The following is a 17,862-nucleotide window of genomic DNA, read 5'->3' on the forward strand; positions in this document are numbered from 1 at the left end:
TTTATTGGTGGGACTGAATAGATGGTTTTCTTGTGTCTTTATCACCAAACCACCAACACAATATAGTGTATGATATTCCTCAGTCTTCCTGTCTTTTTCACCAATGTGGGCTATCCTTATTTAAAAAATCTTTTAGCACTATTAAAATTTTCCTTATCAGCAAGCATTGCAATCTAGTCTATGGGTCTCTGCTAAGTATTGATTTTGAAAAGATAATATGAATGTTTTAGGAAAAGTTAAAAAAAGTTCAAGGCTAGCTAGTTTTAATTTTCTTAATTAATCTCTCGATTGAAAGAAAGAAACATAAGTTATAACGAAATTGAAATTCTATGTTCAAATTTTGTATAAACACTTGCATGAGTACTAATGAATCATTGGAAAGCTATACATGGCATTTGCCTCATCATGCTAAATAGATCATTTTTCTACATCATACATACTGATACAATTAATATCTAATTAATCCTATTTTTCTTTCTAATTTGGATTGTTAATTAGATGTAACACCTTCACGTTCGAGAGGTTCAATCCTTATTACAATTTCTTCAACTGTTGTTGGTAAAATTGCATTTGTAGTAACAGAATTGTCCCCGTTGACAATTTTTTGACATGTTTCAATGAGGCAGTGCCTACAAGTAGGGCAAGAAGAATGTGAATTGAGCCATTTATCAATACACTTGACATGGAATCCATGATTGCACTTTGGTAGAACCTTAACTTTCTCTCCGACTATGAATTCCGATAAGCAAATGACACATTCAGAGTCAAGCCTTGAATATTTCAATTCATTAGTGTATGTTATAACTGAAAATGTCTTGAGGGCTTTTTTTTTTATCCCTTTATTGGCTACTGAAGAATCTGTAAAGTTTGAGTATGAGTCAACCAATATTAGGGTAGAGCACCTAAATGCACATTTTATGATGGAATTCAACACAAGTGAACAAATTGTGGCACTTACAAGTACTGCCAATACCATAATAACATTTGTATAAAATGTGTTGACATTATTTCCAATTGGTAGATCATCAATTGGGTCGTGGCTAATTCCGGCTGATGCCGGAGGCGGCGCCATGGCGGTCGCCTCCCGGAGCGATCTTCTTGAGTAGTGGAACTTCTCCATGAATTCTTGAATTAATAGAGTGGAAGTTGAAGTTGCCATATAGAGCTTTTGGTTGAGACTTTTGTATGTGTGTTTTCTTTGTTTGTTGGTGTTGAGTGTTGAATGAGTTGAAGTCCCACCTTGGAGAGAGTGGCTTATATAGGACAAAATTATGGGGCTTATAATTGTGGATCAACTTTTTTATTCTTAAATAATGGAAGGATATTATATTATAATTAACTAGATTTACTTCTAAGCACTAGGGTTAAGTGTAAGGCTGTCAAATCCGCCGATTGGCCTCCTAACCGGCCCATTAAGGGCTCGGTACGTGGGAGACCGGACCGAGTATCGGTCCAACACAAAAAAAATTGGGCCGATTCGGTCTATTTTTGGCCTTGAACTAGTAAGACCGGCCCACCGGTCCACCAGCCCGATAACATAATTATTATTTTTTTCAGAAATAATTTTGGGCCAAATTTTCAAAAAGAGCCATTGCGCCATCTAAAAATATGCCAATTTTTTTAAAAAAATATATTAAATTAATTATTTTTTTTCTATAAATACCTACAACATTTAATTATTTTGTCCCACCAACAATCATCTAATTCTCTCAATTCTCTATTAAAGTGATATCAATCTTTTATTATTTTTTGCAATTAACAACATCAAGTGAAAGTTTTTAACTTTCAAGTGTTCAACATTTCATCAATTTTACGATTCTTTGTTTGATTCCGACAATTTGGTATAATCGTTTCTTCTCTTGCTTTTATTTAGTAAATTAATTCTAATATATTTAAATATTTAATTTTTGTGTTTATAATTTTTATTAGTTTAATTTGCATAATGGATAGATTAAAAAATATAGGTAAAAGTGTTAAAAATTTGTGTACCGACAGAGGTAGTGGTAGTAAGAAAACAAGTACTTCCGGTAGAGGTAGTACAAGTAGAAATTATTCTCGTATGCCTGAAGTAACACCTAGTGAATTTGGAGAAATAGGTATAGGTGCACATGATATGAATGAAAATGAATATCAAAAAACTTACGGTATAGAAGAATCAAATGAATTTGAAGTAGAAATAGAACAAGATGATAATGATGATGTGGATGTTACACTAACTAGTCCTGATGTAGATTTAGGTAATTCTCAATCTAGAACTGTTTATCATCATCCACAACCTGTAAAAGAAAAAAAAAAACTAGTTTAGTATGACATTATTTTGAACTCATAGCCGGAACAACTAAAGTTCAATGTAAAGAGTGTCAAAAAGAATTCTAGCATAAGACCGGGGGTAATAGATCAGGTGGAATGGGTCAATTGACTAGACATCTAGACAATGAGTATCCTGCTTGAAAAGAACGAATAGGGGGTGCTACTGGGCCATTGCAAGGTAAAATAAACTCACAGACTGGAAAATTAACGGGGACGTATAATAAAATGAGGGACCGTGAAGAGATAGCGAAAATGATAGTTGTGGGTTGTCTACCTTTTTCATTTGCTTCTTCTGATGCTTTTATTTATTATATATAATTAATTTATAATCTCATGTTTAACGGTATTCCTAGAAGTACTTGTAGATCAGATATTTTTAGACTTCATGAACAATATGCATATTATTTATGTTGGTTATTAACAAATCTTCCATGTAGAGTTTCACTTACTTCTGATCTTGGTCATGCTATAAATAAAAATGATTATTTAAATGTTACTTGTCATTGAATAGATAATAATTTTATTATGCAAAAAACGTATTTTAGCATTTCAATATGACGAAGACCGAAGGCATAATGCACAATTTATTTTTGATTTTATATCAATGATTGTAAAATATTATGGTCTTGAACACAAAGTTTTATGTATTTCTTTTGATAATTCATCTAACAACACTGCTGCTATTAATTCTTTGAAACCTGAGGTCCCCCCTTCCCTTTAAATGATATTTTTCACATTAGATTTACTTGTCATATATATAATTTAATTGTAAAAGATGGATTTTATTTTTTTTGAGCCAACAATTGAAAAAATTAGGCATGAAGTTGGTTTTATTCAAGAAAATAATAGAAAAGCTAGACTTAAAGAATTTAAAAGAAAATGCTAGAAAAATAATCTTAGACCAATATTAATGCCCGAAGAAATTGAAACTAGGTAGAATTCGACTTATGATTTTTTAAAGACTTGTAATATTTATAAAGCTCATATAACTACAACTTTTAATCAATATGCATATAAATATTTCGAAGTCATATTGGAAGAATCCGATTGGATTAAAATTAATGATGTTGTTGTATTTTTTAGAAAAAATTTATTTGGCTACTCTTGAATTTTTCGATGCTTATTATTCTACTATTTTTAATATTTTAGCTTATTTAGCCAAAATTTCTTTATTGCTTATGAAATATAAACAGAAAGTTGATTACAAAGATGCTGTTGCTGAAATGATAGAAAAATTTTAATTTTTTTTCTATTCCTCCTATTTATTAAATTGGTGCTATGTTAAATCCGTAAATGAAATTAAATATTGTGTCTGAACGTGTTCGTCTTATATATACATAAAAATGGAAAAGATGAAGATCTTAATATGTTTAAGGCGATGAGTGATACAAATCATTATATTCAAACATTATAGAATCATTATATCGATTTACTCGATAATGCTACCACTAGCCATACTGTTCCTTTATCTCATCCTTTTGACGAGTCATCATCTTCTAAAAGGCAGGCACGTGGTATGCCTTCCCATGATTTTTCTAATTTATCTGGAATAGAATACAACCTATATCACAACGGAGCATAAATCGGAATGAGCTTAATTATTATTTGAGACAGACTCCAAAGACCTATGATGAAAATAGTTTCACTATACTGGAATGGTGGAAGAACAATCAAAAACAATATTCAGTATTATCAATCATGGCTAGGAATATGCTAAATGTTTCAATGTCAACTATTGCATCGGAGAGCGCATTTAATAAAGGAAGACAGTAGATCGGAGACAATCGACACTCTTTGGGGAGCAATGACATGAATGTTTTAGTTTGCCTCAGAGATTGAATTAGATCAGAGCGTAAGAATAAAGGAAGAACAGAAGATACGAAAAAAGACGAAGAACTTGAAAAAATAATGTCAATTGGAGATCTTTCGGCACAAGTTAGTCCAAATTACGAATTTGTTGATTTTGAAAATTATGAGTCAATTCCTGTTAATGTTAATACAGATGAATTGGAGAAAATTATTCAAAATATGTAGAAGTTACAATTTATTATATACAACTAATTGTAAGTTTGTAACTTGTATGCTTTGAATTTTATCAATATATTAATAAAGTCAAAAAAAATTTCCCTACAAATTTTATATGATTCAATTAAATAATTATTTTTACTTTACATAATCATCTAAGGAAAATCAAATTTATTTTCACTATAAGATTTTAATATTTGAAAAATTATTATTATAATAAATAGTATATTATGAGTATATTTGTTATATATTGTAACTATATATAATATATAATGTAAGTAATAGACTACTCATGAGTATATTAGATATACATTGTAAGTATATATAATGTAAGTATATCACTATAATAGATAGTATTAATGTTAGTATACTTGATATACATAGTACATATATATAGTATAATGTAAGTATATAATTATAATAGATAGTATCTTGTGAGTATATAGATATATATATATATATATATATATATAATATAATTAATTATATCGCTATAATATATAATATAATGTTAGTATATTAGATATAGATTGTAAGTATATACATAATATATAATTAAATATATCACTATAATAGATAGTATATTGTGAATATATAAATTGTTATAATTACTTCTCAATTAAATAGATAACGATACACTATATTGATGATTGACTCAAATTTTCGAATACATAAACGTCGCAAAAAAAATTCAAGCCTAACCGGCCCGGTCCAGCCTATTAAGCCCGGCCACTATACCCTTAATAGGTCATGAACCGGATTTTTAACATTGTTTCTATTGTTGAGACCGGACCGGACCGGTTCAGTAAAGGTACCGGTCTGACCCGACCCAGCCCGATAATCGGCGATCCAAAAAAAAGTGGGCCGATCTGATCCGTCCCGACCTACTTAACACCTTTAGTTAATAGTTTGTTTAAAGATAAATGTATCATTCAAAAGAACCCAAAGCGTATATACTCTACCATCTACATTAATTAGTGACCAATTTTTTTTTTCTACAAACGATAAAGAACATATGCCCTAAAAAGCATAATTTTAATTTTTAAACACTACAATAAATTCTGAAAGATACTGAAAATACTACTTAACTTATGCTACAAAGTTTATGCTGAGCGAGACAAAAATTCAATTTCTAAAGATTAAAAAAATCCTAAACCAAACGTTTGTATCGTGAATTTGAAGATCATGTTGGTATATGGATTATCCCATTATTTAAAGAGTCGTTGATCATTTTTTTTAAAAAAAAAGCATAGTTGACTTCTAAAAGCAGAGTCAAAATCAAAGATAGACAATTATAGTGATTGAACAGTACAACTGTCGTGTCTATGGATACTTGAATTACACATGGTGTGTGGAGCCTAAGCAAATGGGCAGTGTCACTTCACTGCTTATAGTGGTAGGAAATGATTAAATTATACGAGATATTTTTTTTTTTTTATGTCGGACAGATTTGAAAAGATTATTTTTTATTATTATTTTGTAAAAAAAAATAGGATGTGGGATTCGCTGTCCTGTTTCAAAAGATACTTCTTACAGAACTATATAAACATTTCACGTAGGGATAGTAAAATCAAATTCAATTTGTCAGATTCATTGATGTTTGAGCGAATCTCTAACCCCTTTTTTTATTAGTTTAATCCATTCTATTTCATTAAAAATTAGGTGAATACGTAACTTAATTCACTCATAAGAAATCTTATCAGAATATATTTTTTATTTATTTGAGGTGTTATATATAATCATAATAAAGAAATTTATCAAGAACAAATAAAACTTAGTAAGACTTGGATGGGTTGGATCATGACTCGCATATTAGCTAATTTCAATCCAATTCATTTCAGCTCAAGTAACATTTATTAGGAGAAACTACTTTACTAGACATACATCTTTACCATATATACTAATTTTATCTATACTTTTAAATAATTACGCATCTTACTACTAATTAAGAGTTTTCTATCATATATTGAGGAAGATATACCTAGATACATATATTTTTGCTACCATATACACTAAAAATAGAAAGAGAGATGAGCGAGATTGGTCTATGTATCCCAAATACATGTGAATCTACTTGGATAGATATATTTGGATGTATCTAGGCGTATCTGAACACACCAAAATCTAGTAAGATTCGCAATAATGCAAATTAGAGGGTATCTAAGTAATTAGCTTCTAAACTAGTGGGATTTCTGTAAGTTTTTCATTTATTAACTCAACCTATTTTGATCTGTCCAAATTTAACCCAATTCATTTTAGCTCAAGTAACATTTATCAACTCAACCTACTTTGACCTGCACATATTTAATCCAACTCGCCTATTGACACCTCTAATTTTAATCTAGATAGATATTCACTAGATAAATGATGCAGTTAACTTATTCCTTAGTTAAAGTTTATGTGAATTTATTTGATTTAGCGTGAAATTTGTTTATATAGATGCAATGCGGATTCCTCCGCTAAGGTTAACAACAAAAAAAAAGAGGCCAAATTCATTTGTTCTTCATGCTAATTTGCAACTTAATTCTCGTAAGTTATTCCTATAGACCTCTTTAACTCACATCAACTTCAGAAAAAAATTGCAATGCAACAACATCATCATTATTTAATTTAACTTAGTTCACGGCTACAAAATAGCATAGCCACTTCCAGAAAGAAAAAAAGCATGGTTGACTTAATTAAGAATATCTGAGAATGACACATAAGAGTCAATCATACAACTAATCAATAATCCTTGAACTTCTTATCAGAAATACATCACATATTGTGTGGAGCCTAAGTAAAGAGGTAGTGGCACTTACTGTTTAGTGATTGGACATGTTATTAGTAATATAAATACAAGGGCTCAGCAGAGAGGTGGCATCCGAAATTTGAAGTTTATGAATTTAAGATTTTAATTATTTTAAATTAATAATTTTTTTATATACAATTAATTTCTTTAGACAGATATAAAATATAGACCAAAGTTTGTTGGATTTGACCGAATCCATAAGCGTCCCGCCAGTGCCAAGGGTAGCTGTGTATAATTTTATGAATGTGATCATCCATCATTATTGTTAGAATCGGAAAGATCAGGTGTTACGCAAAAATCAATAAAGTAAAATTTTAAAAAATGATAAATCAAATAATAAAGAGAAATAAATCAAGAGAGAGAATAATTTATGTCAAGTTATTATAAATTGTGTTAAAGAATGAAAGAAGTCTCACAGTATAAGGATTCACTCATCTTATTACTTATTGGTGTGAGACTTATTTCATAGGGCTAGACATCTGGTGCGTGAGCAAATTTGATTTGAAGGCCTAACATCAGGTGAGATGGGTCCTGCTCTGATATCATATAAAATTAAGTTTTGGCCTAACTTATACTCCAAAAACTAGCTCAAAAAAAGGATTGCCTAACCTTATAAAGAGACCACACATCTTATTAACTACCGATGAAAAATTTCTTTCATTCTTCAATACAGTGCGGCGTAAATTGGGACAAAACAAGTACAATAAAGGTGTGGTACATGAGATAGATGGTTCCTTTGTCTGTTTTCAAGTTAGTTTTTCGACAATACTTTATGTAGGCATTGTGATATGGATTCACAAGATCAATAAAAGTCTTAATTATTTTCTTTATTGGTGGGATTGAATAGATGATTTTCTTGAATCTTTATCACCAAACCACAAACACAATATAGTGTATGTGGATATCCTTTTCAAAGAGACTTTTACCACTTTAGTTTTGCCTTGACACAATTAGAGATTAAAAATTGGCTTATCAGCAAGCATTGCAACATATATATTCCTGCTAACTTCTTTTTCTTGTATATTGGCAAAGTTGGTATTTATCAGCAAGCATTGCAACATAATTATTGATGCAATTTTCTTGTTTATTAAACGATAATGGAAGGGAAAAGGCAAACGGTTGGCACTACTTGGTTGTTAATTAAGGGGTACTTTGACATTTTCTTGAATTTAATAATTTGTTTTTGTCCAGACTTTTGTATATAGATAAAGAAATTCATTAAATATCTATTATTATTATTATTATAAACTCATCATAAACTTCAAAGAGAGATTAATAATTATTTTATTAAATTAATTAGTGAATAAAAATATGACAATCTCAATATAACACGTCGTTCAGTCATATAAAACATAGTGGACTATTTGTATTCTATAGTTGACAAGTCAGGAGTGATACTGATAAATTTAATGCTATGTTACCGATAGGGCTTGAAGTATTCACCTCAACTGGGAAAGGCAAGAAACTGACCATTTGAGCTAGCCCTCGATCCCTATACAAAATTCAGTTTGGAAATTAAGTATTAAGCCTAAATTAGTATTCTTGTGGTTTGTTATTAAAGGAAGATAATGATCTTCATGGATATCTAATCTATGTCTCTCCGTTAAGTATTGATTTTCAAAAAGATAATCTGAATGTTTGATATAAAGTTAAAAGCTAATTTAATTCTCTTAATTAATCTCTCGATCGAAGGAAGAAACATAAGTTACAACGAAATTGAAATTCTATATTCAAATTTTGTATAAACACTTGCAAGAGTACTAATGAATCATTGGAAATCTACACTTGGCATTGGCCTCATCATGCTAAATAGCTAATTTTTCTACATCATACATACAATTAATAACTAATTGACCCTATTTTTCTTTCTAATGCTGATTGTTAATTAGATATAACACCTTCACGTTCGAGAGGTTCGATTCTTATTACAATTTCTTCAACTGTTGTTGCTGATGAAATTGCATTCGTAGTAACAGAATTGTCGCCGTTGATAATTTTTTGACATGTTTCAATGAGGCAGTACCTACAAGTAGGGCAAGAAGAATGTGAATTGATCCATTTATCGATACACTTGACATGGAATCCATGCTCGCACTTTGGTAGAACCTTAACTTTCTCTCCGACTACGAATTCTAATAAGCAAATGACACATTCAGGGCCAAGTCCTGGATATTTTAATTCAGTAGTGTATGTTCTAATTGGAAATGTCTTGAGGGCCTTTTTCTTGATCCCTTTGTTGGCTGATGAAGGATTTGTATGGTTTGAGTATGAGTCAATCAATATTAGGGTAGAACACCTAAATGCACATTTTATGATGGCATTCAACACAAGTGAACAAATTATGGCACTTACAAGTACTGCCAATACCATAATAACATTTGCATCAAATATGTTGACATTATTTCCTATTGGTAGATCACCAATTGGATCATGGCTAATTCCGGCTACTGCCGGAGGTGGCGCCATGGTGGCCGCATCCCGGAGTAATCTTCTTGAGTAGTGGAAGTTCTCCATGAATTCTTGAATTAATAGAGTGGAAGTTGTAGTTGCCATATAGAGCTTTTGGTTGAGACTTTTGTATGTGTGTTTTCTTTGTTTGTTGGTGTTGAGTGTTGAATGAGTTGAAGTCCCACCTTGGAGGGAGTGGCTTATATAGGACAAATATATGGGGCTAACAGGGCTAAAGTGTGCACTTAGCTTTCGGCTTACAATAATGGAAAGATATTATATTTTAATTAATAAGATTTACTTCTAAGCACTAAAAAGGTTAAGAGTTTGTTATAAACAAGTGGGACCGTGCATGTCGGATTTTAGAAGTATTAAATGAATTCTCGTTTAGAAAAGATGAGTCCGGAGTTAAAAGGATTATTTTTTTTATATAAAAATATATAAAGGGTCATTCGTTTTCGAAAAAAAATTAAAAGGGACAAATTATTGCTAGTGCAGCGATTTCGTAAAAAAAAGTTATCGCTGTCAATTTTTTCTAATATATCATTGCTAGTACAGCGATTTTACAACTTCTTTCTTCAGTAACATCGCTGCATCGCTGCAAGTGCAGCAATTTTGGACTAATTTTTTTTAACCACACATTGCTATAGTAGCATCAGTTTTCTGACCTAATTTTTTTTCTTTGAAACACACATCGCTGCAGTAGCAACGATTTTAAATTATTTTTTTTTCAAAAAATACATCGCTGCAGTGTTAAAAAAAAATAATATCGCTACTCACGCAGCGAAAAACTTCTATTTATTTATTTTATTTATTTATTCTGAGCAGTGATTTATCAAATTTAATTTTTTTTTCTGAATAGTTAAATTAAAATTATTTTTTTTAAAGAAAAATTTCTGTGACTTTGATATGTATTTTTTAAAAAAAAAATTGGTCAAAAAACGCTACTACTACAGCGATTTGTAGTTTAAAAAAATGGTCGAAAATTGCTGCTATAGCAGCGATGTGTATTCTTACAACCACGATCACACATCCATCTTATTATCTACAGCTTTGCACACGCATCTAGTGGATACGTTGGACTTTAGCGGTCCAACATTCACTACCATATAACATTGTTTATTTTACTTTTACAAATATTTTATAAAACTTACCTTTTATTTTGATTGTATTCTTCTATCACTTAATACTTGATAGCACTTTTTCATTTCAGTCATTCAATTTTAATTCTGTGAGTGACATTTTCATTATATCTTTTTTATCTATAATAATAATTTTCTTATTTTATTCTCTAAATTTGTAAAATTCAGTTTATTATAGACAATTATATTTTATTGTAGAATACTATAACCTGATAATGTTAAGAAGATATTTATATTATCAGTACATTGAAATTAGACTTCAAATATTTCTTACTTTTTTTTCAATTAGAATGCTCCACTAAGACCCTCTAATATAAGCTAATGGGCTATCCACTCAAGAATTGCCGATTGCCGACTAGGCTGCCATCGTTCATATTGGCATTTACACAAATTTTATTTGGGACCCAAAAAATGTTATTGAGATTCTAAAAGCCCAAGAAGGCAGAAGGGACCAGGAAGTTTCTTGCCATTAAAGAAAATATTTATTATTTATAGCAATAATATTTTTTATTGAACACTTATAATATATTTAAATACAGTTTTAATGTAATTTTAATATATATTAGCGAGAATAATTTATAAAACTCATATAATATAAATTTTATTCATTGATAATATATTTATCACACACTTATAATACATTGTGTCAATTTCTTACCAAATAATTATAATATATTTTAAAACACTTATAATACATTTATATTTCATGCATAGTTTACTTTTAATACATGACAGATATATCATAATATTGTTATGTATTGCTATAGATGGTAATAAATAAAAAATATCGCTAAAATCAGTAATTATTTATAAAAAAGTGTTCTCCCTGGTAATTTTTTCTTTCCTGTTCGGGGTATGGCTTCTTTTTTTTTTAAAAAAAAAATACTTAAAAGTGTACTTTTAAAAAAATAATTACTGATTTTAGGAATATTTTTTTATTTATTACCATTTATAGCAACACATAGCAATACTATGATAAATCTGCACTTTTTTTCCATCAATTGTAGTATCTATGTGCAAATCCTTTTAGATTTACAATCATATTTCTATTATAAGAGATGATTTGGAGAAGAATTCATTCCTTTTCGAGCAAAATATTGCTTGAAAGAGTATTTTTTAATAAATAATTACTGATTTTAGCGATATTTTTTTATTTATTAACATTTATAGCAACACATAGCAATACTATGTAAATCTGTACTATGTATTAAAAGTAAATTATGTATGTAATATAAATATATTATGTCTGCTAGTAAAAAATCAACACAGTATATTATAATTGTATTAAAGTGTGTAATAAATGTATTACCTATTAATAAAATTTGTATTATAGGTGTTTTATAATTTTTTTTTTGTAATATGTATTAAAACTGTATTATAAATGTATTATAACTATTCAACAAAAATAAAAATGTTATTGTTATAAATGATAAATATTTTTTTAATATAATATATCTGTGTAAGTTTCCCTTTTTTTTTCCTATGCGATATTTGAAGTCCACACTAAATATCTGATTAAATTTATATTATGCATTGCACTTTGCATGACCCATTCTGAGGTGACAACTCCCCTCGAGCCAAGGGGCCAAATAAACTTCAAAGTGGAGGAATTCTTTGACAGGCTTCATGCATGTCAAGTTGTATAAAACGTATGTTTGTTGAAGTGTCGTTTTTCAATTCCGTTATACTTTTATATATATTATTTGAAAAAATATTTAAAGACCACCTTATTTCTTGATTTAAGAGCATATTAGTCATCAAGTTCAAATGGAGAGTAAATTTATTCCATTTTCAATAATTAAGGGGAAAATTTGAGTCGTTCCACTAATAATATATAAATATATTTAGAATTAAATTCATATAAAGAAAAAAATTATTATATTTTTAATAATTACATAGCAGGGCATTTTGGCCCTTTAACGTTATCTATGAAACCTCTAACATATGTATATATATATATATATATATATATATATATATGGTCACCATATGATGAGCATGGAATCGACCGCAACCTAAGATCGGACCACTCGATTCAAGATTCTAACATACTCACATTTTATGTCTTACTAAGAAAATTTTATCACCATTGTTCAATCACAGTCTCACAGATATCCTACGCTGACACAAGTGTTAACATAAATCACTAGACATAAACACTTGTAAAAATCTAAGAGTGTTCCATATATATACCTTATATTTGGGTTTATATGACATTATTTTTTTTATTAGTGGAGAGAAGTATTGAAAAGTACAATCCTAAATTTGACTCGAATTATTAGTTTCATTTTTGAATTATTGATATCCTGAAAAACATCATCTTACTTGACTAAATAACTTAAAAACAACCCCGATCTTGCAATATGAGTGAAATACACCCCTAAATTCTCACTAAGTTTAAGGGTGTTTTTCAATACTTTTCTCGATTTTTTATTAAGAGTCTCATGCTCTTCTAAGAGTTTGAACCACTTTCTATGTCATGTGGCAGATCGAGGGTATATCTAAGTTTAATTAGTCAAGTAGAGAGATGTTTTTAAGGTTGTCAATAGTTCAAGAATAAAATGTAACGACCTAGCCCGTCGTTACTAAAAATATCTGCAGTAAAGATATATGAATCTCTTTCGTCATAAGACTAGGATCAATTCCTTGGTATGAGAGTGCATTAGTTGTGAATTAAAATCGTACTATGCTCCTATCTCAAAGTTGAGTTGAAAGTGTCTTTTCGATTTAGTTTTGGACTTGAGTTTAAACTAGGGTCAACTTAAAACAACCATATCTTTCAATCTATGATGAATTAGGTGGCCCATGACCTATCAAATTAAAGGTCTATGAATCTTTTTTCTAACGCCACCAGATTTTCCTGATTTGAAATTCAGAATAAAACGTTATGCCTATTTTACTGAATACTATCTGTGTTGGGACGTCAGAGCGGAATTTAAGTCGTTGTGGCAGGATTTGACGGGACAAAATGGAAAGGTAGCATCTTTTTATTATCTTATTCTTTTCCTAAGTTCCAAAATAGATGAGGGTTACCCTAGAAACCTTCAAGAAGCTGCTCTAGTCTTGGAGAAAAGGGGAGAAGAGATTCCTAGCACAAGGAAGGCTATAACCTACGGATTTTAGGTCCATCTCCATAGGTTCTCCTTTCGAAAGTCAAGGATCATTCTATAATCCTTCTATAATTGCTTGGAGCCCAGGTAGGCTAGGTTTTCTCAATTGAGTAGTTGTAAATTCATTTCCATTGCTTAATATAATAGACTGACGGGAGATTTCATGCCTAGGCCTTCAGACACGGAGTTTGGATGATTTAATGATTGTCAATTGTTGTTTAGAGTGGGAATGTATGATGTGGGTAATGATTATTATATAACTAGTGATAAAGATCAAATATTTAAATGTTAACCTTGGTGAAAACTGTTTAGGAGGTCAATGACTGTCACGCTCTGGGAGGGTACCTTAGGCGTGGCCGGCACTCGAAGGCCATTTCTGACCTCCGAGCGAACCACCTGGTCCAGTCACACATTCATTCAATCATGTTCTCTTAGCGGAAAACTCAATTAATGAAATACTGTTCATATATATAAGGGGGCCGAAGGCCAAGCATTTTCAACCCAACAAAACAATATAATAAGGCTCCTCAAAATAATAGTTCAACCTCCCCACACTCTAGTCTATGAAGCCTCTATCAAAGTCTAAGAGGTGCCAATGACAAGTCCATGGCTACTAATAATCAAAATAAAGGAAACGACAACACACTATACAAGAAAGCTCAACATCCTCCGGAAACTAGGAGGACTCACCAACTAACTGGGAGTGTATGTGGATCTTCAATAGAGCGCCGGTTGATGATCTCTAGTACCTGTCTTTACATCATAAAACGATGCAGGCCAAATGGCGTCAGTACATGGAATGTACGAGTATGTAAAATGGCCGAATGCAACGAACATCAAGGAAGAATCAATCAACTCAGAATCCCAACTCAAAAGGGATAACAACTCAATCACATGTTCTAAGTCTAAACAAGGATATGATTTAGACGGGACCAATCACATACAATTCAACTCAATCTGACTCAGAATACTAGCAAGGCCTATTTGGGAGTTTCTCTTACCCGACAACCATCACTTATAAGCCAGTGAAAGTACAACAAACCGACGTTGTTGCCGCGTCCGTTCATACTTTGCCAGGGTATGAATGAATCAACCAATCATGTATCCAATCCAACCAAGTCCTATAATGTCAGGACAAACATCTCGGGGAAGAATCCGACTTTAATGGTTTAATCCCTCCCTACGTTTGGCGACGTAGTTATTGGGTTCGAGTATGGACTATACCCTTGCCCAATTCGGTGCTCGATACTCCTCCCAAGACTCAATGCTCATAAAACTCCATCCAATCAACTCAATCAAATCATATCGACAAGTCTCATTACAACCTTGTCAACTCATCAACTCTATCACGCTCAAATCTCTCTCAATCATACTATCCGATCAATCTCAATCATATCTTTCAAAAGAAATTTAAAAGCACATTTATAGCAACATATAGACATAACCAGTCATTTACTCCATCCATTTGAGAAATCCTTGAGACTCATCACAACTTCAAGACTTTAAATCACACTTTAAAATAGGCAACACTTCTTAAGAAAATAACATCTTTTATCATAATCCACATAGTTAAGAAGATCAATAAAACATATTTTAACAAGTCATTTCCATCAACTCATACTCACATAAGGGCTCATTTTAGGAACTTTCTAGCTCAACAACATCAATACATATAGAATCAAATAAATTGGGGACAAAACTCATTCAACCATAAACCATACCAAGAAACTCCATTTTCATGGACATCTAACCTCAAAGCAAGAGTAGGGCACATGGGTGGACTCAACCCATGTTTTGGATAGCCTTACATACCTTAGTGAATACTTGAAGAAAACCTTGTGGTTGGGTCTTCAATGGAGAACTCAAACCTCTTGGAACTCTTCTTGTTGGAGGAGGATTTGGAGAGGAAGAAGAAGAGAGAGAGAGAGAAGAACTCCTAGGGCTTTTTAGAGAGAGAGTGGGGGCTGAAAATATGATCTCAAAATAGTCTAGGGTGATACATATATAATTTGAGTAAGTTCCCAAATTGCCCCTTCTCAAAAATTCTGAAAAATAGGCAAAAATGCACCTGGCGCGATAGTGGCGCATCGCACCATTGCAGCGCCAGGCTGATTACGCCTAAAACCTGCACACCTCGCAGTGGCGCGCCGCTTCAGAGACCAAACTACTGAGGCATGTTTCTGGCGCAATAGTGGCGCGTCGCGCCCTTATAGTGCCAAGGCCAATATTTTCTGGGTTCTGGAAATTGGCTTGAAAAACCCTGCACACCTTTTAGTGGCGCGCCGCGCCAGAGCCCAAACTACTGAGGCATGTTTCTGGCGCGATAGTGGCGCATCGCGCCACTGCGGCGCAAAACCCAGTTTTCCAGCAATTGCAACCCAGGCCTGAAAATCTCTACTGTGCTAGTTCATCTTAGGATCGTCATATCTTTTGACTCCGAACTCCAAAAATTACATTCTTGGTGGCATTGAAAAGAAGACTCGACGACCTTTAATTTGATGGGTTGTGGGCCACCCAGATTGTCGTCTTTCAAAAGATAGGATCATTAGAAGTCGACCCCTCATATAGGCTCATCCTAAAACTTAGCCACGACGAATATTTTGGACTTAGCTTGGTCCTAGGCGTCCTTCGTGACCCCACACACCTCTAGCACTTCTCAATTTCTCAAGGAATCGTCTTAACTCCTGCAAATGCTCCACAATACTCGAGTTTGGCCCTACCCGAATATAAGAAGGGTCCGAATCTTAGGGAAAAATTTTGAGGGGTGTTACAATGACCCTTACGGGATTAAATGTAGACAATTGTTGGATTATTAAGAGATCTTGAGACTTGTGGGTTATGGCTATTGATGTATATAGAGGGATATGTTTATGCAAATAATTGTGTCTGTTTATGCTTGTTATTTTCTATGAAATACTTGAGCGATGTGTATCATTAAATAAAGGATGAATGTGAACTAGTGTTAATAAATCTCAAATCATGAACCTATTTGATTACATGTGGCTGTAGGTTATAATTTAGTCTATATCATAAAGAGACTTTTAATAGTGCATGATAGTGATTGAGTAATGTTGTTAAGTTTTCTATGAATTTAATTATTGTGGTTGTGTGATTGATATGTGGTGTGATTGGTCTACAATTCCAAGACCGTGAAATCCATAATCTTGAACTTGCTCTATCTAAAGTGATGCCTTGAATAATAAAGGCTTGATGAAATATTTTGTCACGCCCCGAGAAGGTACCCTAGACGTGACCGGCACTCGAAGACCATTGCTGGTCCACAAGCGAACCACTCAGTCCAATCACATATCCATTCAATATCAATCAACCAGGGAAAGTTTAAAATAAAGAAATAATTTAGTGGGCAACTCAAATCATCAATCTAACTCAAAAAAAAAAGGCCATGGGCCAACAAATCAACTCCAATATTTGTCATTAAAATACTTTGATAAGAATAATTCAAGGAAAGAAAATACTCAATCGACCCATCACTATCTAGTCTATGAAGCCTCTATCACTACTATGTAATTGGTGACAATGACATGTTCATATCTACCTCGAATCAAAATGAAAAGGGATAACTCGATGAAAGAATATCATAAGCGGTGTCCTCCGAATGAAGGGGAGGACTCACCAATACGCCGAGTGTATATAGATCCTCAATGGTGCTCCTATTGACGATCTCTTAAACCTGTCTCTGCATCATTGGACGTCAGTATATAGAATGTATGAGCATGTAATATGGCAGAATGAAACATACCTCAGAGAAGAATAACGTCGGTTCAAATATCTCAAATCAGAAAGATAAGAGAGACCCAATCAAAGTGTCATAAGTCTAAAGTAAGAACACCGTTTAGACAGAGACTAATCATAAACCATACAATCTAATCCAATCATGTAAATCCGATCCAATCCAATCATATATCATCCGATTCAATCCAATCATATCACGTATCCAATCCAATCCAATCCCATAAGCATCAACTCTAATTCAATCACATATTATCTAATCCAATCCAATCCAATCACATACCCA

General features: G+C 32.0%; 2 protein-coding genes across 2 annotated transcripts; both read right to left on the reverse strand.

The window, feature by feature from the left end:
• Positions 1 to 394: 394 nt before the first annotated feature.
• On the reverse strand, positions 395 to 1,211 carry LOC129886969 (RING-H2 finger protein ATL78-like). The gene has a single exon (XM_055961892.1). It carries the CDS (start codon positions 1,157 to 1,159, stop codon positions 491 to 493), a length of 669 nt encoding a protein of 222 aa, XP_055817867.1. The 5' UTR covers positions 1,160 to 1,211; the 3' UTR covers positions 395 to 490.
• Positions 1,212 to 8,924: 7,713 nt separating this feature from the next.
• On the reverse strand, positions 8,925 to 9,725 carry LOC129886963 (RING-H2 finger protein ATL78-like). The gene has a single exon (XM_055961880.1). It carries the CDS (start codon positions 9,677 to 9,679, stop codon positions 9,008 to 9,010), a length of 672 nt encoding a protein of 223 aa, XP_055817855.1. The 5' UTR covers positions 9,680 to 9,725; the 3' UTR covers positions 8,925 to 9,007.
• Between the last annotated feature and the right edge of the window lie 8,137 nt (positions 9,726 to 17,862).

The sequence above is a fragment of the Solanum dulcamara genome, chromosome 1 (genome assembly GCF_947179165.1).
Source record: "Solanum dulcamara chromosome 1, daSolDulc1.2, whole genome shotgun sequence".
NCBI lineage: Eukaryota > Viridiplantae > Streptophyta > Magnoliopsida > Solanales > Solanaceae > Solanum > Solanum dulcamara.

Bases quoted from the DNA above. Each gene is read 5' to 3' on its own strand.
- LOC129886969 (XM_055961892.1), bottom strand. From the start codon at position 1,159: ATGGCAACTTCAACTTCCACTCTATTAATTCAAGAATTCATGGAGAAG.
- LOC129886963 (XM_055961880.1), bottom strand. From the start codon at position 9,679: ATGGCAACTACAACTTCCACTCTATTAATTCAAGAATTCATGGAGAAC.